We start from the raw sequence: 24,674 nt of genomic DNA on the forward strand, positions 1-24,674 counted from the left end.
CCTGCGTGGAGGATTATTAGGGCCCCTTCCCTGTTTCTCAGGCTGCACAAAGCAGTTTCCATTATACCCCACTCTCCATGCCCTCTTACACAACACTACCCATAGGGGAGCAGCACCCCTCCATTCTGTAATCCTAGTCCAAAATTCCGTACTCCTAACTAGAGGCATAGGGAGGGATGGCACCCGGGAAAAAATGGGCCCCACTGCCCATGCCTCCATGGGGCCCCACACACCCCAATCCCACTTACTTTAGTTGAGCTGACTCCAAAGAGCAGCCGGCTGAAAAGGCAGCCTGCTCTGCCCAGGCTGCTTCAGGCCACAGGGCCTGGCTGGTGGGGCAGAGCAAGGGGGAAGGAGGAGGGGTGTGGGGGCAATTTTCCACCTACCATGTGACCCCAATGGTGCGTGTCCAGGGTGCGGCAAACCCCCCTCCCTAAGAACATAAGAACATAAGAACAAGCCAGCTGGATCAGACCAAAGTCCATCTAGTCCAGCTCTCTGCTACTCGCAGTGGCCCACCAGGTGCCTTTGGGAGCTCACATGTAGGATGTGAACGCAATGGCCTTCTGCGGCTGTTGCTCCCGATCACCTGGTCTGTTAAGGCATTTGCAATCTCAGATCAAAGAGGATCAAGATTGGTAGCCATAAATCGACTTCTCCTCCATAAATCTGTCCAAGCCCCTTTTAAAGCTATCCAGGTTAGTGGCCATCACCACCTCCTGTGGCAGCATATTCCAAACACCAATCACATGTTGCGTGAAGAAGTGTTTCCTTTTATTAGTCCTAATTCTTCCCCCCAGCATTTTCAATGAATGCCCCCTGGTTCTAGTATTGTGAGAAAGAGAGAAAAATTTCTCTCTGTCAACATTTTCTACCCCATGCATAATTTTGTAGACTTCAATCATATCCCCCCTCAGCCGCCTCCTCTCCAAACTAAAGAGTCCCAAACGCTGCAGCCTCTCCTCATAGGGAAGGTGCTCCAGTCCCTCAATCATCCTTGTTGCCCTTCTCTGCACTTTTTCTATCTCCTCAATATCCTTTTTGAGATGCGGCGACCAGAACTGGACACAGTACTCCAAGTGCGGCTCCCTGTGGCAGCTACACAACTGCTCTTAACCCAATTGCATTTATTAGATGTCACATCCTTTTGATTACATTGATTCACGCCAAGTAAACCACCTGGATTCTCAGGGAGGAAATAAGTCAATATATTTTGGCCGCACAGCTACTTCTCCATGACGAAGTTCAACAGGTTGAGAGAGAGACCCACCACATATATGATACTTGCCGGGAAAGATGTTTTATACTGTATGATTTGTCTCTGGATCTCCAGTTGCTCTATGACCTCATCGGGCCGGAACTTCTCAAAGAACTGTTAACATCAGGACAGTGGTGGCTGAAGGAGCCTGGCATAAAGAAGAGTTGAGTAAATTCCCGGGGCTGTCTCCCTGCTGGAGCCAATCTTTGTGGTCCTTGGAGCAATGGAGGTCCTGGCCCAAACCTCTAGAGCATGTCTGTGTTCCTAGCTGTCCTGCCCTTCTTGCCTGTTCTTTTCATTCAAGATCTTCACATGTCACCAGGTGGGTTACAAATCTCCTTAGCAAGTGAGTCATGGTAGGATGATGGCATTTATAAATTAGAGCCAGTGTGGTATAGTGGCTAAGAGCAGGTGGATTCTAATCTGGAGAAGCAGGTTTGATTCCCCACTGAGTGGCAGAAGCTTATCTGGTGAACCAGATGTGTTTCTGCACACCTACATTCCTGCTGGGTGACCTTGGGCTAGCCATAGTTCTTTGGAACTTTCTCAGCCCCACCTGCCTCACAAGGTGTCTGTTGTGGGGAGAGGAAGGGAAAGGAGTTTGTAAGCCTCTTTGAGTTACCTTACAGGAGAGAAAGGTGGGGTATAAATCCAAACTCCCCTCTTCTTCTGAGGTTCACAGCTGCTCTTCTGTATTTTTTATGCTGCACAAAAGGTTAAATTTAGGTCCTAAGGTTGCAAAGCTCCAGGTGAGGCCTAGAAATATAGAATTACAAGTGACCTCCAGGAATCAATTCCCCAGGAAAAAATGGCTGTTTTGGAGGGTAGACTCTGTGGCATAATCCCCCACAAAGGTTTCTCCTTTCCCCAGGCTCCATCCGCAAATCTCCACGTGTTTCCCAACCTGGAGCTGGCAACCCCATTGTAATGTGTACATTATATAAGAGGCATGTGTACTAGGCAGTGGTGCACCCCCCGCCTCCTTTCCCCCTCACCCCACCCCGCCTCGCCAGGCCTGGCGCCGCCCCATAAACCTGTCCCATTTTCAGGTAGCTGAAAGCTGTTTTCAGCCGGCAGAAAAAGGTAAAGGGGGGGGGGGCCACAGCCTCCAAGACATTTTGCCCCGGGCACCATTTTCTCCCTCTACACCCCTGGTTCTAGGTACCTCTTTATTTTATCTTTGCCCCCAGGTCTGGGCTAAATCAGGATGAAGGGCTGTTAACAGAAATGAATAATGTTTCCCACTTTCATCTAAGGCCTTGAATCTTAGGCGTTAAACTTTTCTAATGCCCCTCTTCATCAGGGTGTTTGACTGACTCTCCCTGCTGGGAGGGCCCCCTGAGGTGTCATGCATCCCTCCCTTGGGTGGGTGGGGTATGGGAGATTTTAGATTGAGTTTTTGGGGTTGTATGATGGGGTTTTATTGTGATTTTACTGTTGTTGGATTTTTACTATGATTTTATTGTTGTATGGTTTTTATTGTAACCCACCCTGAGGGTGGGGAATGAATGTGTATAAATGAAAATAAAATAAATAAATTGAAAAAAATGCCCTTTGATTTCACCACTCAAGATTTGATTGACATCTCTGCTCATGTGAAAAGAACAAAACCTCATTTCTCGGAAGATGGACAACCCTCTCAGCAGCCCTGACAGGTAATGCACTGTCTGTCCAAAATACCAAAAGAATAGTTTCTTGAAGAGCAAACTAATGCCCAGGAAGAATTGCCAGGTCTTTGATCTAGATATTCACATTTGAGCTATACAAAGAAACTTATTATGTGCAACAAAGACCATCTGATCTCTGTGTGTTCCAGGAAGAAAAATTGATTGGAGCCTTTTTGTCTATTCCAGGGGTGTCCAACTCTGGCACTGCAGATGTTCACAGGCTACGATTCACATCAGCCCCTGCCAGCATGGCCACAGCTGGCATTCAAGTGCACCCCACACAAACTCCCTGGAGTGTGGTATTGGGTGCAGATGCAAGGGGGGTGCTGCCCAGCTGTGCACCCCCAGGAAGTGGCACCTGTGGCTCCAGCTCCCCACATCCCCTAACTACGCCACTGCCTCTAAGGGGTACAATGCCATAGAGTGCACCCTCCAAAGCAGTCATTTTCTTCAGGGAACCAACATCTGTAATCTGGAGATCACCAGATACCCCCTAGAACTTGGCAACCCTATAACAAACAGAGCTAAAGAGGGACTCCATCCAGCAAGACTAAACCAACACACACAACAAGTCCATTGCAATGCATATAAGAAACACATTATTGATAAATTCCAGTAATTTTTAAAAATGTGGATTTGTGTTAAGAAAAATGGCCCAGGAATAATTTTCCCCTCTAAATTATTCCCCCCAGATAATACAAAGGTGAAGAGCCGCTAGCTACTGATATTTGTTTGATCTCTGTCCCTTACCCATCTGAAGGGCTTCATTCAGTAGGATGATTTATTACCTGGTCTCCTCTTTGTCTTGCATTTTTCTCTTGTGTATTTGAATTGTGTGTATTGTTTGTCCCTTACAGCCAACACAACAGCCAAAATGAGCCAGCTACAGACAAGACATCCTCAGGCTTAAACAAGACAGTCAAATTTGATGAATCCCAAATCATAACCAAGCCAGTAGAAGAAAATGGATCCCATGAACTAAAGGAACAGACCGAGGACAATGTAATCCAAGACCTAAATGAACCAGTCAAGCTCAGCCAATCCGAACTCATAATTGAGCCAGCAAAGGAAAATGAACCCCAAAAACTAAATGAACAGACCAAGGACAGTGAACCCCAAGATCAACCAACCCGGGACCACAGCCTCCAAAACATGAATGAGGTTGTTGTGGAAAGCAAAAGCCTAAATCAGATAGCCCAGGACAGGACAGTTCCAGAGTTAAAAAATGAAACTGAGGCAAAGCAGGAAACACCAGAGAAGACGTTGCTGGACCAAGAGAAATCCCCACTGCCTTCTAGTTTCAGTGGACAGGAAGTTATTCCAACAGATGACATTCCTGCCCCTAGGCCCATCTTGGATGGGTAAGTGCCCTGTCTGGGACATAGGGTTGCCAGATCCAGGTTGGGAAACTCCTGGAGAATTGGGGGTGGCAGAGCCTGGAGAGGAGAGAGACCTCAGCAAGGTACAAAGCCCTAGGTCATTTATGCATGCAGTGTTTACCTCATGGCTGTTTGCTTTTCCTACTTTTTATTGTGCTTAAATGGGATTCTCCTGATGCAAAGTGTCTCCAGCTGACCTGCAACCTCCCACTGGGGACGGCTGTCGGCCACCTTTTTGGGTGTGGGAGGGGCGCCTTCTTTGGTCTAGTTAATTTGCTAGACCACATAATTTGCTAGACCACATAAGTTTTAAGATGTGGTGTTTGTGTGGGGGGGGGATACGGCACCTGAGGCAAAATGGTGCCTGGCCCCCACCCCTCACGCCTCCTGATGCTCCTGCTTCCCTTCCTTTTTTCCTTCTAGTTTCAGTGCAGCAAAGAGCAAGTCTGAGCTGAAAAAAAGCAGCCTGGTGGGAACTACACTTCCCAGGAGACCTTGCGAGCCCCAACTCCTGCAAAGGCCTCCCTGGGGGTGGGGCTCTCAAGGTCTCCTGGGAAGTGTAGTTCCCACCAGGCTGCTTTTTCAGCCAGCTGCTCTTTGCTGCAGGCTGAACTAAGGTGCGTGGGGGGCGTGGGGGGAAGGGGGGAAGGAGGAGTGGTGTAGAGGTGATTTTCCACCCCCACGTGATCCCAAGGGGGCGTGCCCAGGGCGCAGCACTCCCCCATCCCATTGCAGCTACACGATTGATTTGAAGTCAATTTCAAGAAATTGACCTCAGCATGAAAATTAAAAACAAAACATAACAAAGCAGCCCTTTGAATCCTTCTGAAGTGGTGCTCAGAAGAGCAGGAGGAACTGCTGCTGTGTGGGTGGGGAAAGCTAGGAGGAGCAAGAAAACCTGGAGAAAGTGAAACATGTGTTGATTCCCTTCCATCTCCCTGTTAAGGGACAGGAAAAGTCACCCTTTCAGAGGTTTCAGAAACCGTGGAGATTCTCTGATCTGAGACACTATCAGTTCAGTGGAGGGAAATGAGTGTGTATCTGATAATCCAATCCAGAATGAATGGTCAATATGAAGGAGACAACAAGTACTAAATGACCATAGAGTCCACCCTCCCAAGCATTCATTTTCACCAGTGAACTGATCTCTGGAAATGAGTTGCAATTTTGGGAGATCCCCAGATTCCACCTGGAGGCTGACATCCCTGCTGGCACAGGGACATGAGACAGTTGAATCCATCAGGGCATCCTTCCCTTTCCTATATGTATGGGGGGGGGGGGGGATACATGAGTCCTTAGTCTTGCCACCTTCTAGGTGGGGTCTACAGATCCCCCAGAACTATAATCTATCTGTAGACAATAGAAATCAGTTCTCCTAGAGAAAAAGGCCCCTTCATAGGGAGGACTCCAGGTTTAGACTCTGCTGAACTCCTTCCCCTTCCCAAATCTCTAGAGATTTCCCAACCTGAAGTTGGCAACCATATCCATGTTAGAATCCTTCTTTTTGGTGATGAGTATTGTAGATCATGCATAGGCAGGTTGTTGGCTCCAGTTTGAAAACTATTGGGGAGTGAGTTTTTTTTTTCTTACGTCCTCTCAGCACTGTGGTGCATCTGTAGACCTTCTGTTTATGCCTTTCATTCCAGTGATTTTTCTCAGTGCTCGGGAAAGATTGTAGTAAATCCAGACAGCAGTTAGGATTGCTAACACTGGATTGGAGAATTCATGGATGTTTGGGGGTGGAGTCTGGAGATTGCAAGATGTAGAGAGGAGAGGGACTTTAGTGGGCATACTGCCATTGAGCCCGCCCTCCAAAGCAACCATTTTATCCAGGGGAACTGATCTCTGCCAACTAAAGAACAGTTGGGAATTCTGGGAAATCACCTGAAAGTTGACACCCCTATATAAATTCTGCCCCCCCCCCCCCCCTACCGTAGCCTTTTTTCCCAGGGGAACTTTTGTCTGTCATCTGCAGGTCAGTTGAAATTCTGGAGGTTGGCAAATCTAAGTGGCACCCATATTGACAAGAAAGTTTGGGTCTTCCCAGCCCCACCTACAGCAATACCATTTTCCCTCTCTCAGTCCCCTGCAGCAGCTGCACCCCCACAACCAGAGGGCTTTTAAAAAAACCCTGGCAATTTACACATCATTATAATGTGTAATGGTCCATCTACTAGTTCTTCTAGTTACTAGTAGAAGAGGTGCAACAAGAACTTGACAGATCTATTGTTCACTGAAGCCTTTTCTCCTAACATCTCAGCAAGGTGTGGGGGGATTTGGCATTCCCCCTTCTTTCAGCATATCTCAAAAAGAACAGGTTGAGTACCGGCTGGTGCTACAGGAATCAGGGTGAGACAACTTTACCACAGAGTTTTGCTTCAAGGCTTATTTCTTCCCTGCCTCCTGTACAGCAATGATCAAGGCCTACCAGAACAGGCTGTAGACAATGAACCCCGAGCCATCAAGGTCCAGGAGAAGACTGTTGTGGAGGAAAAGCAGGCTGTAAACAATGAACCCCAAGCCATCAAGGCCCAGAAGAAGACTGTTGTGGAGGAAAAGCAGGCTGTAGACAATAAACCTCAAGCCATTGAGGCCCAGGAGAAGACTGTTGTGGAGGAAACAGAGCAACAACCTCAGTACAAGAAGGAGGGTCCTCCTCAGATCATCATTACTTCTGTGCCGGAGAAAATACTCAAAATAGAGAAGGCAGGAGTGCCCAGCTTGCATGTGAAGAAGCCATCCTCCCCTAGCAGTAGCTACAGATCACTTTCTGCCAGGTAAGTGGGAGATCAGCCTGTTGGAGTTGGCAACTCTGGTTTGGGAATTCCCTGAAGATTTGGGGGAGAACCTGAGGCATGCAGAGTCTGGAGAGGCACGGTCTTATAGTGTGGATGTGATGTCATGGAGTTCTCCCTCTGAAACTTCAGGGGCAACTAATCTGTGTAGTCTGAAGATCAGTTGTAATTCTGGGAGAGCTACAAATCCCACCTTGAGGCTGGCAACCCATACATACATACATACATACATACATACATACATACATACATACATACATACATACATACATACATATAACCTTTAATGGCATAACAGGTCCAAAGTGGACTAGCAATTAAAGGAATATAACACACTTGTAAGTAAAAGACATAGTAGAAATAGAAATTACAATTTTTTGAGCGAAATGTAATAACATAACAAAGAAACTTGGCTGCCATTTCCAAAATATGCATATATTTCATGGGTTTTTTTAAAAAAATACAGTCTTATGCATATCAGATCGACAATCAGTGCCCACAAATAGGGAAGTAATAGTTTTGCCCTAACTGTACTATACAGTGTGCAATGGTGCAATACTTGCATCTCTTCACAATTCTTGGCACAAATGCAATATCTTTCATGGTGTGGAAGTTTTAGAGCCCTCCCCTGATGTAGGGCTGAGGGTAGAACATTGCATCCCGTGAGAGGTAGATGAAGCAAGCTGCAATTTAGGTTCAACTAGTAAGTATAAATATTTGGCTGTTGCCAGTGATGGGATTCAGCCTATTCGCACCTATTCGGTAGAACCGGTAGCTAATTTCTTGTCTAATTCAGAGAATGGTTGTCATCCCACCACTGAGTCCTTTCGGAACCAGTTGTTAAATTATTTGAATCCTACCACTGGCTGTTGCAGAAGGGCTAAAGGGAATCCTATGAAAAAGAGGGGAGCAAAACTTTCCTGCTTTGCTAATTAGGGTCTGGTGCACCAGATCGAAAAGTCTTTTCCTAATGATACAAGGTATTTCGTTGGGAGGCGGCATACCTAGTGTCTCAAGAGATAAACCCAAGTCATGGATTTTAGTTTCAATGCATGCCCACCAATCAGTAGAATGTACAACCAATCGTACCTGGGATATGAGGCTCATATCCTCCTGACTGAAAAAAAAAAGCGAATCCAAAATTTGAACGTAATATACCATGCTCTTGTTTCAAGCAGGTGTTGACTTGATTCAAAGCAAATTCAGCATAAGGCACAAACCGAGGCAAGCCAAAGATTTTATAGAGGAAACGAGACTGGACACGTTCTATGTCACATCTCCAAGCTCCAATGCAGAGTGGTATCCCTTACAGAAGCTGTTGACTCACCTCAGCATTAAAGGCCTTCAGTGCCGCTGGAATATATTTACAATTACACTGGAATGTATTTTCAAAATACTCTCCTAAGTGACTACTGCATGTATACCCTACATGCATGCATCAGAAAAGGCGATCCAGAAGACTCTTGTGTTTGCTTCAACAGATTAACATGGCAGCCTCTCTGGCAACTGTGTGCTTTTACTGTCTGGATGACCCAGACTTTCTTCTAGTCAGAAGACACTGGTGAAAAATGGGTATTACAATGAACTCTATAGCTTCTATATGAAGAAAGCCAATAGCTTTTTTAAGGAGTAAGCCATTGCCACTCTGTTCTGAATTCAAGTTTCAGAATGCATAACTTGCTCATGAATGAGCTACAGATCATTATCTTGTCCCATTTCCTGCAGGCCAATGTTGTCACGGAATCCACCACAGCTAGCAAAGGCAGCTCTTTACCCAAAGCCCAAGCTCCAAACTGCCAATAAAGCAACTCAGGTGAGAATCAGGACTTTTGTGAAGAAGATCACATGGGTCCATGCAGCCATTCCTGGCCACAGCTGCATGATGTCCCATAGTAATTGATGACATGGATCAGGGGTCCCAAAGAGCCTGCAGGCACCTTTGGAATTCTGACAAAGAATTGCTGCAGAAGATGGAGCCTATCACAAAATGTCAGGGAGTAAAGTCAAGCCTAACTCTGGTATTAATGCTTCTACATTTCAAGCTGAAATGTTGCTTTGTAGAATGGCTTCTAAAATGAAAATATTGTTTAAAAAGATTTTCAGAGGTGCAACTGGGCAAAAGCTCTACCTGGCCTCACCCACTTTCTAAAAACACTTGTTAGGCACCAGTTTATTTAGCATCTAAATATCTGTTTCTCAATCATGCCCTTCTCATGTTTTTTCTATTGGGATATTTGATTACTATAGCAGATTTTGATATTGAGTGCAGTAAATAAATCTCCCAAGAAGTATATTGCACAAAGTAAAACTTGCATTTATTCAAGTAGGTTCTGTCCCCGTTCAGGTTGTAGTTGAAAGGAGAAAGAGAAGCCTCATCTAAAGAGTACTTTCCCTGTCATAAGTAGCCAGCTGATCCGGCATCATGTATTTGGAAGTATGAGACATGGTTTCTACAGGACAGACTTGTAGAGACATGTGACACTATGAAAAGAACATATAAAGAGGGAAAGAGGTTAGAGGCACAGTGGTAGTCATTCATAAGGCCCTCCAGATGTTAGCAATACAGTTCTCCATCGATCCCTGCCAGCACATATGCGCAGGCAGGGGATGATGGGAACTGTAGTCCATAACATCTTGAGGGCTTTAGGATTTGACACCTCAAGGGTTGGAGTATAGTTTCCAGGATTAAGACAGACAGAGAGACATATGTTTATGTTTAGCATGCTGAGTTGATCACACCAAGATTTTCCTTCTCATATTTTGTGGAAAACCTATATCCTTTTTATTTTAGATATTACCTGGGAGGGTGCCGATGTTTACAAAGGTACAACCTAAGAGAGTCCTGCCCCCCAAACCCAAACCCCCATCTGCTGATAAAGCAACTGAGGTGAGAAGGATGGTTTCTATAACTGAGGTTACATGTGTTGAAGGTTTTTGCTGTATTGGGACCAGGACTTTTTCTCTGTATGGATCCTTTTTGTATTTCTCATCTTCGGCTCTCCTTTCCAGAAGTCCCTGTAAATACACTGCTGTTAGGTACAAGAGTGGTCCATTCCTCAGGACACAAAACATTTTGCAGACATTTTAAAAAGATCCATTTTGGCTTTCTTCTCCCACACAGTACAGGAAAATAAAGTGTTTCACTCCCAAAACAGCTCTTTTACCCACCTCACCCCATTTTCACCACAGCTCATGTTAGAGTCTGCATTGGGGATGGCACCAGGGGGACAAACTCTCCTTGGCACACCCTCTGAGCCCCTGGCACTCTAGGGGTCACAGAGTCAAGACCCCACATAGTTCCCTGTGTAGGGCCCCACCTTCAGCCTCCTCCTTGGCCTCGGGATGTGTGGGCAGGTGGGCCATTGAGGAGTGACTAAACCAACAAGGCAACTTCTTCATGGCAGAAGTCATCTGGTCATGTGGGGAGGGATTTTGCGCCTCCCACGCGGGACCTCAACGGCTACACCTCGGGACACGGGGTTACTCCATGTCCCCTAGGCATATAGGCTCCCCCCTGGCTCATCACACCATTTTTCTGCCACTCTCAAGCAATTTACCATGGAGATTTCTAGCTAGCAGCTCCATCCACTTGTAAATTCCATTTTAAAGTACATGAATAAAGTTATGTTTCATTGCCAATTCTTTGCACACGTTGTTTTTCCTTTTTTTCAGGGAGGGGTCTTTGAAGCTGCAATGACACTATGAGAATCGGCAATATGTGCATATTTTGAGTCATTGTAGCTTCAAAGACACCTCCCTCAAAACAAAAGAAAAGAAAAAGAAAAAATTACATGTACTTTTTAGGTGGAAGTTGCAGGTGGATGAGCTGACGAGGAAATCTCCATGGGAGCTTTCTGCAAATGGCAGGTGGCACAGAGAATCCTGCAGCCGCAGAAAATGGCAGGCATGAGCAGTGGCAAAAATGAAAGGAAGCATAGGGACTAAGTAGGACTGCCAACCTCCATGTGGGGTCAGGAAATCTCCCAGAATTACAACTAATCTCCAGATCACTGACCTCATCTCCCCTGGAGAAAATGGCTGCTTTGGGGGTTGTCACTGTTCTCCTGAGGTCTGTTCCTTCTCCAAGCTGTACCACCCCCAAGCTCTATTCCCAAATGTCCACGGATTTCCTAACTCACAGTTGGGAACACTATCCTTGACCTATGGGAAGATGCCTCGTGTGCAGGGGGGGGGGCAATAAGACTGCAGTGATGGTGGCTTGCATGTGGCTTGCATAGGGAGAGAATAAACCCTTGCTTAGGGTCAGAGAGTAGCCCCAGTAGGGGAAGCAGCCCCCCACAAACCACTGGCTTTCTTCTGGGGGCTTTAATGGTCAGTAGTGAGTCATAACATCACCCTGCATGTCCTCACACTTTATGAAGGCAAATCACATGTGAGTGTAGACAGTCAACCCATTCAGAGTTCAGGGTCCTGTATCCCGATGAGCCCAGGATGTTCCATGGATCTCATACCTTATCAGCCCCTGCCACCATGGCTAATTGGCCATGATGGCAGGGGCTGATGGGAACTGTAGTCCATGAACATCTGGAGAGCCGCAGGTTGCAGACCCCTGCATCAGAGAGTCAACCCATCCAGTCAGCCCATCAGAGAGATCACTGAAGAACCACAGAATTCAAGCAGTTTGAATTATAACCAGTGTATACTTCCACTTGAGGTTAGTTGAAAATATGCGGTGGTTTTAGGGAAAAGTGAAAAGACAAGCCTGAAAAACCATTGAGATGCTTTGTAGCTTATGCATCCGTGCACAAAGCCACCAAGCCTTATGAAACAGGCTGCCAACTGCAGGTTAGGAAATTCATGTAGAATTGGGATGGAGCCTGGGGAAGGCAGAGTTTGGCAAGGAGAGGGATCTCAGCAGCGATGTGATGCCAGAGAACGCCCCCCCCCCTCCCAAAGCAATCATTTTCTTTAGGGCAACTGTAAGGAATTCCATAGAAGCAGAAATAAAAGGCTTTTGGGAGTAAAAGTCCATTTATTAAGACATCTTAGAAAGCTCAAGTACACGCAGTGGCAGGAATGGCACTTCCCGCCAGAAGCACAGGTTATAACACCATTCACCCCATCCCCCCCCTTCCTGCTCTACATAAACGGAGTTCTCTATCTCCCAAGAAAGATAAAGTCTCCTCAACATGCATCTGGGCTCCATCGCCCGGCTGTGGAATGCACTCAAGGTTACTTTCACCATCAACAATTCACATTGAATCTCCTTTACACCTGCCTCCCTAAAGAAGACCCCTTCCCCCAGGTTTATGTGGAAAGGCGCAGTGGAAAGCAGAAATAAGGGGTGGGGGGCTTGCCACATTTTCGGAATAAACCCTATTGATTATACCCAGAGGAATATCTCACCCAAGAGACTAAATATTGCAAGCGTTTGCGATTACAAAAGCCGCAGAGTCCAGGATAGCCGGCCAATTTCGTAGTAGTGCGCTTGTGGCCATCAATAATAGTCGGTGGGGAATTTTCTCCGGCGGGTCGCGGCTAGGCATCGGAAGCCGGAGCCCTCCTTGAGCAAGCTGGAATGAAGCACAGGGATGGATGTTACTAAGAGAGAGTTAGGCAAATCTAGGCGGGCAGTGACATCATTAATCACTCTTTAGTAATTCTGAAAAGGTCCCACAAATCTCCTTGCCAAGTTCTGGAATATTTATGCACGCCTCTGGAGATTTTTTGTAGATAAATACACCCAGGAGCCCACACGCAGAGGAAAATCTGAGCGGTGTTTATCCGCTTGCAGTTTTTTGGGGAGTCCTTTGCTTGTTGTAAGGCGGTCTGGATCAATTTCCATCCCTCGGCTATGGACGACATCCATTGTTTAAATTCTGGCGGGTCCAAAGCTGCTCTGGGTAGTTGTGGCAACGGCTGGAAGGGAGCCTTTACCAGACACAATTTCAAAGGGGGTTTTTGTACCTACTATGAACCGTGCGGTGATTGTTAGTAAGGCTGGGCGCATTCGCGAACGGAATAAGCTCTTCCGCACTAATTGTCTTGGTGGTAGTTGGTGTAACAACGTAAATACTGGCTCTAGGGTTCTGTTCGCTCTCTCCGCCTCGCCGCTACTCTTGAACGTTGGTAGGGCGGCGATGCCGGGCGGGGCGGCCCCCAACAACCCCAAAAACGCTTCTCTCAGAACTTTGCAGATGAATTGGGGGCCGTCAAGGTCGGAGACCACCTTAACGGGGGCGGAAATGGAGACGATTTGCAAACATGTTGAATAAACAGCCGCCAACTTAACCGAGCGGAGGGGATGGAAGCACATGGAATAAAATGGGCTTGCTTAGGAGAATAAGTCCTACCACCACCCATATAAAACCAGTGTTGCTGCATGACTTTCGGCAAATCTGTAATAAAATCCATGGAGATGACTTCCTAAGGGCGGAGGCTACCGGAGAGAGGCTCAATAGTCCATGGGCTTTCCTCGGGATGGTTTTGGCTTCTGCACAAACCGAGCAGCCTTTAATGTATGCCTCAATGTCTTTATACGCATTGCGCGCCACCAGAACTGCCGGGCGGGCGATGCAGAGTTTTCAAAAGCCAAAATGTCCAGCCGAACGGGCATCGCGGGTAAAGCTTCAAGAACCTGCTTGCGTGGAGGGGGGGAGGTATCGCATTTCAACATTCCCTCCGCCAAACTCCTATTCTCCAAACGCTTAATTGGGAGTCTCCTTCGCCGCTGGAGGGTCGTGCAGCCCCGCCTCCTCCAGTTCCCGTGCATGGAAAGTGAGAGACGACGACTGGGAACATGGGGGGTGAGGAGAAGTGGACATTTGAGATCGGGTGACAGCCAACCCCAAACTGGGAGGGGAAAGAACAGTGCGTGGAATGTCTCGTAAGGCAGCTCCACCCCTCCCCGGTAGGCACGAGCCGCTGCTTTCAGCCAGTTTGTTGGTTTTCCCAGGGAAAAAAAATGGACTGTAAAAGAGAAACGAGAGAAAAGAAATCGCCCAACGGGTTGTTTTATGGACATCTTGAGGGGGGGGGTGGAAAAGAGCTGCTGCAGGTTTTTGCGATCCCACCAAATCTTGAAAGTGGGTGCTTAGCCCCCTCCAGCCAGTGGCTTCAAGTGGAGAGGTAAGCTACTTTGATGGGTCAAGTAGTCTCTTTGTCTCCCACAGTCCAGTTGGAGTTCGCACCAGAGAATTTTTTAGGACAAATAAGCACACAATGGAAATCCAGCTTCTACCATCTTATTTTTCTGCAACACAGGGCTTTCGCCCCAAGTGTTTCTATTGTCCGGGAGGCAGAACCCACGTGGAACCACAAACGGGAGATCTGGGGTCAGGGTGCTTTTTTAGGATAGGTTCGGTGGTAAAACGCAGATTTTAATAGTTGAAAGGCTGTTTGACATTCCTTAGACCAGGAAAGGGGGCCCCGGGCTTGGCGGACAGTGGATCTTTACCCTTAGCGTAAGAGGTCTGTGAGAGGGAGAGTCAGTTCAGCCGGTAATTGGGGTATAAAGTCACGATAGAAATTAGCAAAACCAAGAAACGACTGGAGTTCTTTTATGCGGTTGGTGGGGCAGGCCATTGAGGACCGCGCCAATTTTAGCAGGGATCCATTTTTAAGCCCCTCGGGCGAAGATCCGGTAACCCAAATAGTCAATGGAGGTCTGATGAAAACAGCATTTGGAGAGTTTGGCAAAGAGAGAGTTATGTCAAGCAAGCGAAGCTTCAATACCTCTCGAACCAATATTTCATGCTCTTCTCATGGTTTGTGAGTAAATTAAAACGTCCATCTAAGTATACAACAACTCCCTTGTACAGTAAATCATGGAGAACTTTCGCTAGATAAGTGGCCATAAAAGCTCCGGGGGCCCCACTTTAACCCGAATGGCATTATTACAATATTCAAATCCGTCCAAACTTTGTGTTAAACGCAGTCAGGTGTTCATAGCCTTCAGCAATTCTTGACTCTGTAGTAAGCTTCTCTCAAGTCCAATTTAGTAAAATGCGCCCTTTGCCGAAAGTGCATCTAAAAGGTCCTTGATCAAAGGCAAAGGATATTTATTGGACAGGGAGACCGCATTGAGACCTCGATAATCTGTGCAAAGCCGTAGAAGACCCATCTTTCTTTTGACAAACAAAACGGGAGTAGCGTGGTGTGTGTTTGTGTAGCTCCCTCCTCAGATGAACCCATGAGAAAGGCGGTTCTTGTCCAAGAAGGCACGGGCTCCCTTCTCCTCATTGGGACTCACATGCGGTAGATTCTACCTTGGGTAGTTGTGCCCCCTGGTTGTATGACAATTTTACTAGTCAGTGTCTCTGTGGGGTGGCAACTGATCGCATTCTGCTCCTGGAAAAAAAAACTCTTGGCTAGATCATGATATGCAGGTGGGATGCCAATAGAATCGGGAGCAAATCACTGAGGAAGCCAGGGAGGGGGTGTCAGGAGACGCTGGGTTTTCTCCCCAATTCATGTGTTCACCGTAGAGGGAGGATCAGTGAATCTCTAGGATCCGTTCTTTCCAAATGAACTTTGGTTCTATGTGTAACAATAATCCAAGGCATGCCCAAAACTATGGAGTGTTTGGCCACTGGCGCCAAAATAAAATCTAATTTTCTCCCCAATGGTCATTGCAACGGACGGGAGAACCGGCTGTAAGTTTTGTACTGGGCCGGTCCTTCGTTCCCGAGGGGGCTGCCGTCCATTTGGGTGAATGGTATGGGCTTAGCCAAGGGAATTCGGTCCAGACCTAGCTCCCACTGCCACCCAAATGGGGCCGCATTAAGCAGTGGGAGCAGCCGGAACTACAAGGGCCGAGGCTATAATGCGAGTGTGTTTAGCGGGTTGGCCAGAAATGCTTTGGAACAGTAATGGGAGCGCTGCACTTCACTCACCGCCAGGCTGAGTCGGCCCATGTCCATGGGGCTGGAAGAAAGGCAACAGTTGCTTCCCTCCTTCTGGGTCAGCCTTCGGGTAAACCGCTTTTAGGACGCAAGCCTGTGGGAGGCGGCCCTGACTCCGGCGTGGGTGGTTTGGCAGACGGAGTGCGCGGAGCTGGAGCGTTGGTTTTTGTTTCTTGGGACAGTTGGCGCTAGGATGACCTGGCCCTCCGCGAAGTAAAGCACATACAATCCCAGTCGGCGAATGCACGGCGTTCAGAGGTGGTTTCCGGTAGGGGCGGCTGGGCCTTGGACTTGGTGGACACAGTAGTGGTTTTTGGGCGCATGGCCTCCTTGACGCAGCGCCGTGATTCCGTAAACGTAGACGCCACTTTGGGGACCCCAACTGATCCAATCTGCACTAGTACCGAGGGAACCTCCGTAATTAAAAACACCGGCTTCACGAGCTTGCCGGCCCACAGGTATCCGAAGTATTCTCGTGATTTACATGCGCTCAGGCCACTCGTAGGAGGAAGTCCGAGCAGCCGCCGCACGCAATTCACCGGGCAAATTCTGCGTAAACGGGCGGCTGCCTTGCTGGATGGTTTTCCGATGGTGCGTGGATAGCTTCTATTCTCGGCGCCTCGGATCTTGAAAGTGCCAGCTCTTAAGGCTTGGAGGAATGCGGGCACTGTGCGCAGAGTCCTCATCCTGCAAATCCAAAAAAAAGAGTCACGAACCAGTCGGTTTGCTGTTCTCCATCCAGGGACTGGAGCCGATGGTCCCGCATTTTTTCGGCCAGACCGGGTATAAATCATCATAGTCTTCCAAGTGGGCATTGGAGTTGCAAGATGACAGCGCAGGGAAGTTTCTGCGCGGTCCATCAAAACGGGCTGGTATCAAATATAGTAGCCCCGCTCGACGGGCTCTTGGCGCCCGCTGCTGGGAGGTGGTTGCGCTGGTTGGAGCAGGTTGGGCAGTGCAGCTGTTGTACGGGGCGGAATCGGGCGCGCTTGGCGGTGCCGCTTGGCGCTTTGGGGTGGCAGGACCCAGGTACGTGGCCCCCCTGCAGCAACCGCATGATCAGTAACAGCATAGACTCCAACTTGGGGCTTCCTGGTCTGCTGCCTCCTTAGTTCCCTCTCCAATGCAGCCAGATCCCTCTCCTTATGCGAAGTCAATGCATCCTGGTGCGCGATGCAAAGCAGCGCTTTTTCTGCTCCAATTTAGCCAGTTCGGGTCTCTTCCGCTTATAGGGCTTCTAGTGAGCTCACTTTATGCGCAGAGCCTTGAACGCTTTCAGCCAAGTCAAGCTGTTTGTAAATCCAGTCTGGAAATGTTCCAGGACTTTATCATGGACTGGACAGATTCTGGGGCATATTGTCGCTGGAGCTGCCGCTTTGGCACGGGTCCAACTCGAAGCTGGACTCTCTTTGCGCTGCTGGTTCCCGGTCCCTCTGCAGGTTTTCACGGCCTCTTGCTGCAACTGTGCCCGTTCGCTCCTCCCATAGCTGGCGGAAGCTTCACGGTTCCATGCCGCTTTGGGCATCCTCTCGCAGAAACGCTCCCCCCACTTCATCCCAGTCCCTCTCTCGATGGGAGAGGGAAACTGGTCCGGGTTGGGAATGCAGGCTTTCTTCGGACTCTTCGCCATCTGGGAAGCAAGACATCGGAGACACCGTAGCCGGCTGTGAAGCCACCAGGTGGCTCCCTCAAGGCACCTCTAGGTGCGGTCGCTGGCCCGGGATTAGGGGGTCCGATTGAAGCGGTACGGATACCCCTCCCTAATTCCAGGTTTAGTCCCGTGTGTCCTTTGACGGGCCCTAGAAAAAGTTGTGCCACGGTGATTCCTTTGGGAGCATCACCAAAATACGAGTCCAGGGAAACGCTCAATGGATTCCTGGGTTGCCGCGATGAAAGGTGGTCGAGCCCGCTTCCTCCATGACAGGTTGCACTCTGAGGTTTGTAATCCACCACGAAAAAACGGGTAGAGATCTCGATCCACAGGCGCCATCCATAGACAGCGCCCCAAACGCACTCATGGAAGTCTCTATGGTCGCCGCCACGTCCCTCGCTCCAACGGGAGAGTAAAGGAAGACTCGTGCTGATACGCAGGGACGGAAGAGCCACCAGCGCAGGCCCGCTTCTCCTGCCGGGTTCCTCCAGATCCAGAAGGGAAAGGTCGGAGCCCTCTTTGGGGGCTACCGCACCTTCCGCAGTAACATTCAACCTCTCCATCGCAAGACAAGAGGTCCACTGCACAGGAATATAGATGAATTAGGATTCCTGCCACAATGTAAGGAATTCCATAGAAGCAGAAATAAAAGGCTTTGGGAGTAAAAGTCCATTTATTAAGACACATCTTAGAAAGCTTCAAGGCGCACACGCGAGGGCAGGAATGGCACTTCCCGCCAGAAGCACAGGTTATAACACCATTCACCCCATCCCCCCTTCCTGCTTCCCATGGGAACGGAGTCTTCATCTCCCGCGCAAAGATAAAGTCTCCGCCGATGCATCTGGCCCATCGCCCGGGCTGTGGAATGCACTCAAGGTTACTTCACCATCAACACCATTGAATCCTTTACATTGAATCCTGGTCTCTACAGTTGGGAGATCCAGTGCAATTCTAGGAGAACTCCAGGAAAGGTTGTGGCAGCTCTTGGTTGGGAAATTCTCGAGATTTTGAGGTTGAAGCCCAGGGGTATGTGGAAAGGAGGGATCTCAGAGGGGTATAATGCCATAAAGTCCATCAACACAGTCCAAGAAGCAGGGGCGTATCTGCCTAAGGACATGGGGTAACCCATGTCCCTGGGCACAACTAATCTGGTCATGTGGGGGCACAAAAATGGCGGGTGGCACAGATGTGACCAGATGCCTTCCACCATGAAGACGATGAGGCAGCAGGAAGTCCTGCTGCCTCATCATCTTCGACCTTCCTCGGCCCCACCCATGTTGTCGTCGGGGCTCTGTGGGGGCAGGGATCCACAGGAGGCGGGGGTTTGTGACCCATGGGGCTTCACAACCCGGGGGGGGGGGCAGGCTCTACAACCCGTGAGAGGGAGCACCTGGAGGAGGTTTTGTCCCCGGGCACCATTTTCCCGCAATACGCCTCTGCCAAGAAGGAAATGCAAGCCTTTTTCCAGGCTGCTAATGCCAGGAATGAGCCAATTCTTTGCACTGCATCTGAGCACTCCCTATGCCACCCATAGTGGTGTCTGTTGCCCAAGCCCTGGGCGCTTCTCTCTTTCATTATGTTTCTTGTCCTTGTCAGGCTCTGTTGGCAAGGTTTGTGGTTGTTTCTTCCACCCAGATTTCCCCCTCCTTTGAGGAGCTGCTGAAAAGACCACCTCTTTTGGTGAAGAAGAAGAAGAAAAGGGATGAGATGAGTCCTGCAACCATGGTCAAGGTCTGGCCACAGACAACTAGCTCGCCCAATGTGCGCCGAACTGTTAGCAGCCGTCGTGGCAGGTAGGGATTCCTGATGATGTCAAGACAGCCCTCAGCCTCTGCTGCTCCCTCTGTTAGCTAGTCTGTTTAATTCTCTCTTAAATCATCTGTGTATATAAAAGCTTTGAGTGCTTGGAATAGAAGATTCCCTAGTTTAGAGGTGATCTTCCTTGCACATTGATCTCTAAACTTTGGCTCTGTGATCTGGTCAGTTTTTCTAAGGAATGATAATTTCTATTTCGACAGCCGCTATGCCATAGTTCTCAAAGTAGGGTCCCCCAACAGGATGCTCATGGGCATGATGGGGGTTTCCAATTCTGTACTGGGGCCCATCAAATGTTAGAAAATGGACAGGGCCAGGTGAGGCTCTTGCTCAACAAGCCCGCTGGTTGACCATGGGAAATGTTATTGTCTGTTCAGATTTTTAAAAATGTTGTTTTGGTGACAGCTGCTACCACAAAAGTGAAAACAAAACGTAAAACTACACTGAAACATGGTGTGAAAAGCACAACGGAAAATAGGCAAATCACCACACTTTGTGCTGCTGATAGAGGCACGTAGACAACATGTCCAATGAAAGGTTTAATAAAGCATGCAAGCATACAAAGAACCCCCCAAAAGTCAAAATACTATTCCTAAGCAAATTGGATCTATAACAGTGAGCAATATCCCGAAGTTCCTGGTTGATTGCACATAAATCGCTAATTAGGTTGTCCCCTCACGGCAGAATTATATCTGTGTTCCACCAGCTTTTAAAAATCCAGGTCTGTTCTATCCTGGTTTCTCCCTTGGCATGGCTGTCTGTTTTTTGAAGGAATCCAAGACTGGGAGGAAATACTCCAGCTTGTTTCGCACCAGGCCAGGTCTTTTGTATTTACATTGCAAGTGTATCTGAGCATCCCCAGTATCCCGTTTTCTGAGTGGCAGCTTGAATTAGCATCTGAAGGGGAGATCAGGAGGGTGGAGAGATCAGGCTGCTAGGTGGGGAAAATAAACTGGTTCTGCTCCCAATTAGTGTTTGCATGGTAGCAGGATCCCCCCAAGATTTCTGAAAAGAATCACCAAACTGGCAATTTTTGAATATCCTGGGATGAGGGAAATATCATGGGGTAAACTTGCTTTGGCACCGGGAACGGTGCGAACTTCTTGGCCCCACAGGGATATTTCTCTTGCTCAATCCAGAATATTTTGACTGTGCAGAAATGACCTAATTCACCTGGTAAAGAGTCCCTTGACATAAGTCTCTAATTTAACTGGTAAAGAGACTCACGTAATGTAGCTCACAGTAATATTATTGCATCTTGTAGATTCCAGAAGGAATCCAGTGAAAATCCACAATAAGACCTGGTTTTCAAATTCAGTCCCAAATGAGTTCTGTTATAATTAACACTTTTTTACAAACAGGCTTCATCAGTAGATAACCTTAATTATTGCACACTTGCCTTGGTTTAGTCATAGAAAACCTAATATAAAATGGGAAATATATTGTAGCCATCATCTAAACACTACGCACAATACAGCAAGACAATAAATACATTCAAAATCTTATACAATAAAAAATCATACTTACCTACAAAAAGCATCAGTAAAAATGTTGTTGTCAAAGGCAAAGTCACTCAATAGATGAATGACTATTCCCATGAATATTTAGGAGTTTGCACACACACTTACTAAGTTCAGATGGATCCTTAAACATTCTTCACCATGTGATACTCGTTCCTGTGTGTACCTTATGCAATGCTTCTGTGGATTTGTATATGTGAGAATGACCACGAGGGTTAACCGCAGAACACATTTTTTGTTAAATGTGAGAGCCACTGCTGGATTGATTCCAAACATGGCTACAGTCTGCCTTTTCTCCAGCTCTTATTGTGAATCTTTACTGGATTCCTTCTGGGACCTATAAGATGCAATAATATTACTGTGAGCTACAATTCATGTGACTCTTTACCTGTTGAATTAGAGACTTATCACATGGGACTCTTTACGAAGTGAATTACTTATTTACAGACAACTGGGAACTTTGGGGTATTGCTCACTGTTATAGATCCCAATTGGCTTAGGACGAGTATTTTGACTTTTTTGGGCTTGCTGCACGTTTGTATGTTTTATTAAACTACTCATTGGACGTGTTATTGTCTATGTGCCTCTATCAGCAGCCCAAAGTGTAGTGATTTTCCTATTTTCTGTTGTGCAGCTGCTACCACTGCATAAGGATCCTCACTGTGTGACTGAAAGTAAGGCCCCTTCCACACATGCAAAATAATGCGTTTTCAAACCACTTTCACAACTGTTTGCAAGTGGATTTTGCCATTCCGCACAGCTTCAAAGAGCACTTAAAGCAGTTTGAAAGTGCATTATTCTGCATGTGCGGAATGAGCCTAAGTTCTGGAAGCCATTTTGTATCTGACTCCACCTGCTTCTGCAGCCATTGTGAGGCAGGCGTTTTGTTGCTGCACTCATCACACTGTGTCAAAATTCCAAGATACAAACAGTCTCCAAAAGGTTGGAGATCCTTGGCTTAATGAATCAGGCAATGAATCATGTTCAAACACCCATGAAACTTGGGGGGGGGGGGTCTTGGGCTAGGCACTCTCTCTTACTATGACCTAACTAACAGGTTGTCATAAGGATAAAAGGGAAGAAGAGAGAACCCCCAATTTGCCATGAAATCACCTGGGTGTTCTCTCATACTGTCAGGACCCCTGGTCTATTCAAGAAAATTTCTTCCATGTGAGCAGGGGAAAATATGGCATCAGACGTTTACTGACAGAACTTGGAAACCCTGCTAAAAAACCCTTTCAAATAGAAAAGAGGACTCACTGCCCTACCCTAAGCCACAACTCCTATACCAGAGAAACCCAACTGCTCCCTCTCAGCATGAAAGAAATTTGGCTGGCCCTTTCTTATTGCATTCTATTCCATCCAAGCCAACACAGGAAATAATCCCAGGCGTCTAACAAAAACAGCAGACTGTGGATTCCCAGTACTGCATTAGAGGTGCGGGGGGGACTACTGTACCCACCTCCCTCCAGGAGGGGAATTATAGTCAGGTCCGATATATGGCTGAGCATGACACATACTGACCCATTTCACAGGGATTCTGTGAAGATAAAATGAGATGAGGTTCTGCTCATTGTATATGTCTTTGTGTTCCTTAGAGGAAGTCTGGGTCAAAAATGTAGTATAAAAATTGTTTCTGGTCCTAATTGGACACAGTGTTGGTCTTCTAACTAAGAATTAATATTTTTTACTGATCTACAGATCACTTCGTGCAGCAGCAGCTAGTCCAGCACTACATGTGAAAAGCACAAAAAGCATGCCACTGTATTTGAAAACCACAAAAAATAAGCCACGGCATGTGAAAAGCACAAAAAGTGCGCCACTACGTGTGAAATTCTCCTCAAGTTCATCCAATAAGCACCTGTTGAATCTGAGTTATTGTCCCAGAAAGTAAGTGATTTCAGAAGGAAGAAAGGGCAAGATTCACCAGCTTTGCAAAATGCAATGTTACTGAGTGGAGAACTAGGCAGTGGTGGAGCACCTTGTTTTAACTGAGGGAAAAAGCTCAGGAGAGTTTTCTGAGGCAAAAAGCTCCATTCCTTCATGGGGGGATTGCTCACTTCACCGCAATCAAAGTCTGGCAATCCAGACCTCTCTTAATCAGTGGTAAAACAGTGAGCTAGCCAGTGGGGGCAAATGGTCAAGTTCTGGACTAGAATCTAGGATCAAATCTGCCCTGAAGGTCATAGGGGGATTATCATGAACTGGTCATAGTCTCATGGGGCTAATTCACATGCTGCAAAATGAGTCAGGGATTCCAAGATCCACAAAAGCTTAATGTGGATTGGGATCAGAAGTGAAAAGAGGCTTCAGCTTTCCATCCACTGGTGCGCCTAGAATGGAACAGGTCAGGGCATGTGCCCCAGGTACTACTTGCATGGAGACACCCTAGCTGCCCCTTTGCAAGGCAGAAGCCACTGCACCTCCTCCTCCAGGGTGTGCCCTGCCAGTCTCTGTGTCTCACTGAAGCTCAGAAAGCTGGTTGTATTGTCGAAGACTTTCATAGCCAGAATCACTGGGGTGTTGTGTAGTTTCTTGGCTGTATGGCTGTGTTCCAGTAGCATTTTCTCCCGACGTTTTGCCTGCATCTGTGGCTGGCATCTTCAGAGGATCTGATGGTAGTAAAGCAAATGGAGTATATATACCTGTGGAATGTCCAGGGTGGAAGAAAGAGCCATTTGCATTGGCTAACAAGTGTAAAGGGTGCAATTGCAAGTGTGATTTGCACATGTTGAATGGAATCCACCCATTTTAGCATATGTAAGTAACAATGAAGTTGCATAATCAATTAGTAAGGGCATCTGCATAGCAGTTGCCAGGCATTTTAATCCATTTGATTGTTTCAAGCCCGGAGACATCCTGTGTCTGGGTGGTATTCACTAACCACTGTCTTCACTAACCATTGTCTTGATTCTAGTGTTTTAAGTCAGATTTTGTTTTCATGGTTTCGTGGTTTCTTCCTTTCTGTTGAAATTGTTCATGTGGATTTCAATGGCTTCTCTGTGTAGTCTGACGTAGTGGTTGTCAGAGTGGTCCAGAATTTCTATGTGTTCAGAAAACATTCTGTGTCCAGCTTGGTTTATCACATCTTCTGCTATTGCTGATTTTTCCAGCTGAAATTAGTTTGCAGTGCCTTTCATGTTCTTTGATTCATGTCTGGGCGCTGAGTTTCATGGTCCCTATGCAGACTTAGGACCTATGTCCTATGTAGACTTAAGACCTATGTAGACTATGTTATCTACCCATTGTTTAAAAAAAAGAACAGGTAGACCTGACCTCTGATGGCCAGTCCTACCCGTTGCTTTCAACTGTGGGTAGGCCAGCTCTCCAAAGGTCTCGTCTACTTGCCTTTAAGAACTGCTGGACCTGGCTGGCAGCAGTCAGATCTACTCATTGCTTTTAACCATGGGTAGACCAACTCTCCAGAGAGCTGGTCTACCTGAGGTTAAGAAGAACTGATAGATCTGGACTCCGGTGGCAGGATCCACCCATTGCTTTCAATGGTGGATGAACCAGCCGTTTAGAGCTGGTCTACCAAGATGTTGAAGATCTGTTGGATTTTTTTGGAAAGGGGAGCAATTTCAGTGCTTGCTCTTGTTGCAGTTTTCTGTAGATACACCTTTGTTTCTATCCCCCATGGTCAGGTTATTTTCCCAATTTGAAATGGTCCTGCAAAGTATTTGCTCTACTGGGTACTCTTGGTTTTATGTAAGTTTTCACAATTG

General features: G+C 47.3%; 1 protein-coding gene across 1 annotated transcript in view; it reads left to right on the forward strand.

Annotated features, from left to right (window-relative positions):
• The first annotated feature begins 2,884 nt into the window (after positions 1-2,884).
• LOC125444895 overlaps positions 2,885-24,674 on the forward strand; it is a 36,315-nt gene continuing 14,525 nt past the window's right edge. The window contains exons 1-7 of the mRNA XM_048517649.1: positions 2,885-2,913; positions 3,783-4,286; positions 6,716-7,081; positions 8,825-8,912; positions 9,891-9,986; positions 19,250-19,407; positions 22,651-22,839. Coding sequence (XP_048373606.1) covers positions 2,885-2,913; positions 3,783-4,286; positions 6,716-7,081; positions 8,825-8,912; positions 9,891-9,986; positions 19,250-19,407; positions 22,651-22,839 — 1,430 coding nt within the window. The remainder of the gene's footprint in view (positions 2,914-3,782; positions 4,287-6,715; positions 7,082-8,824; positions 8,913-9,890; positions 9,987-19,249; positions 19,408-22,650; positions 22,840-24,674) is intronic.

The sequence above is a fragment of the Sphaerodactylus townsendi genome, linkage group LG15 (assembly GCF_021028975.2).
Source record: "Sphaerodactylus townsendi isolate TG3544 linkage group LG15, MPM_Stown_v2.3, whole genome shotgun sequence".
In the NCBI taxonomy this organism is placed as follows: Eukaryota; Metazoa; Chordata; class Lepidosauria; order Squamata; family Sphaerodactylidae; genus Sphaerodactylus; species Sphaerodactylus townsendi.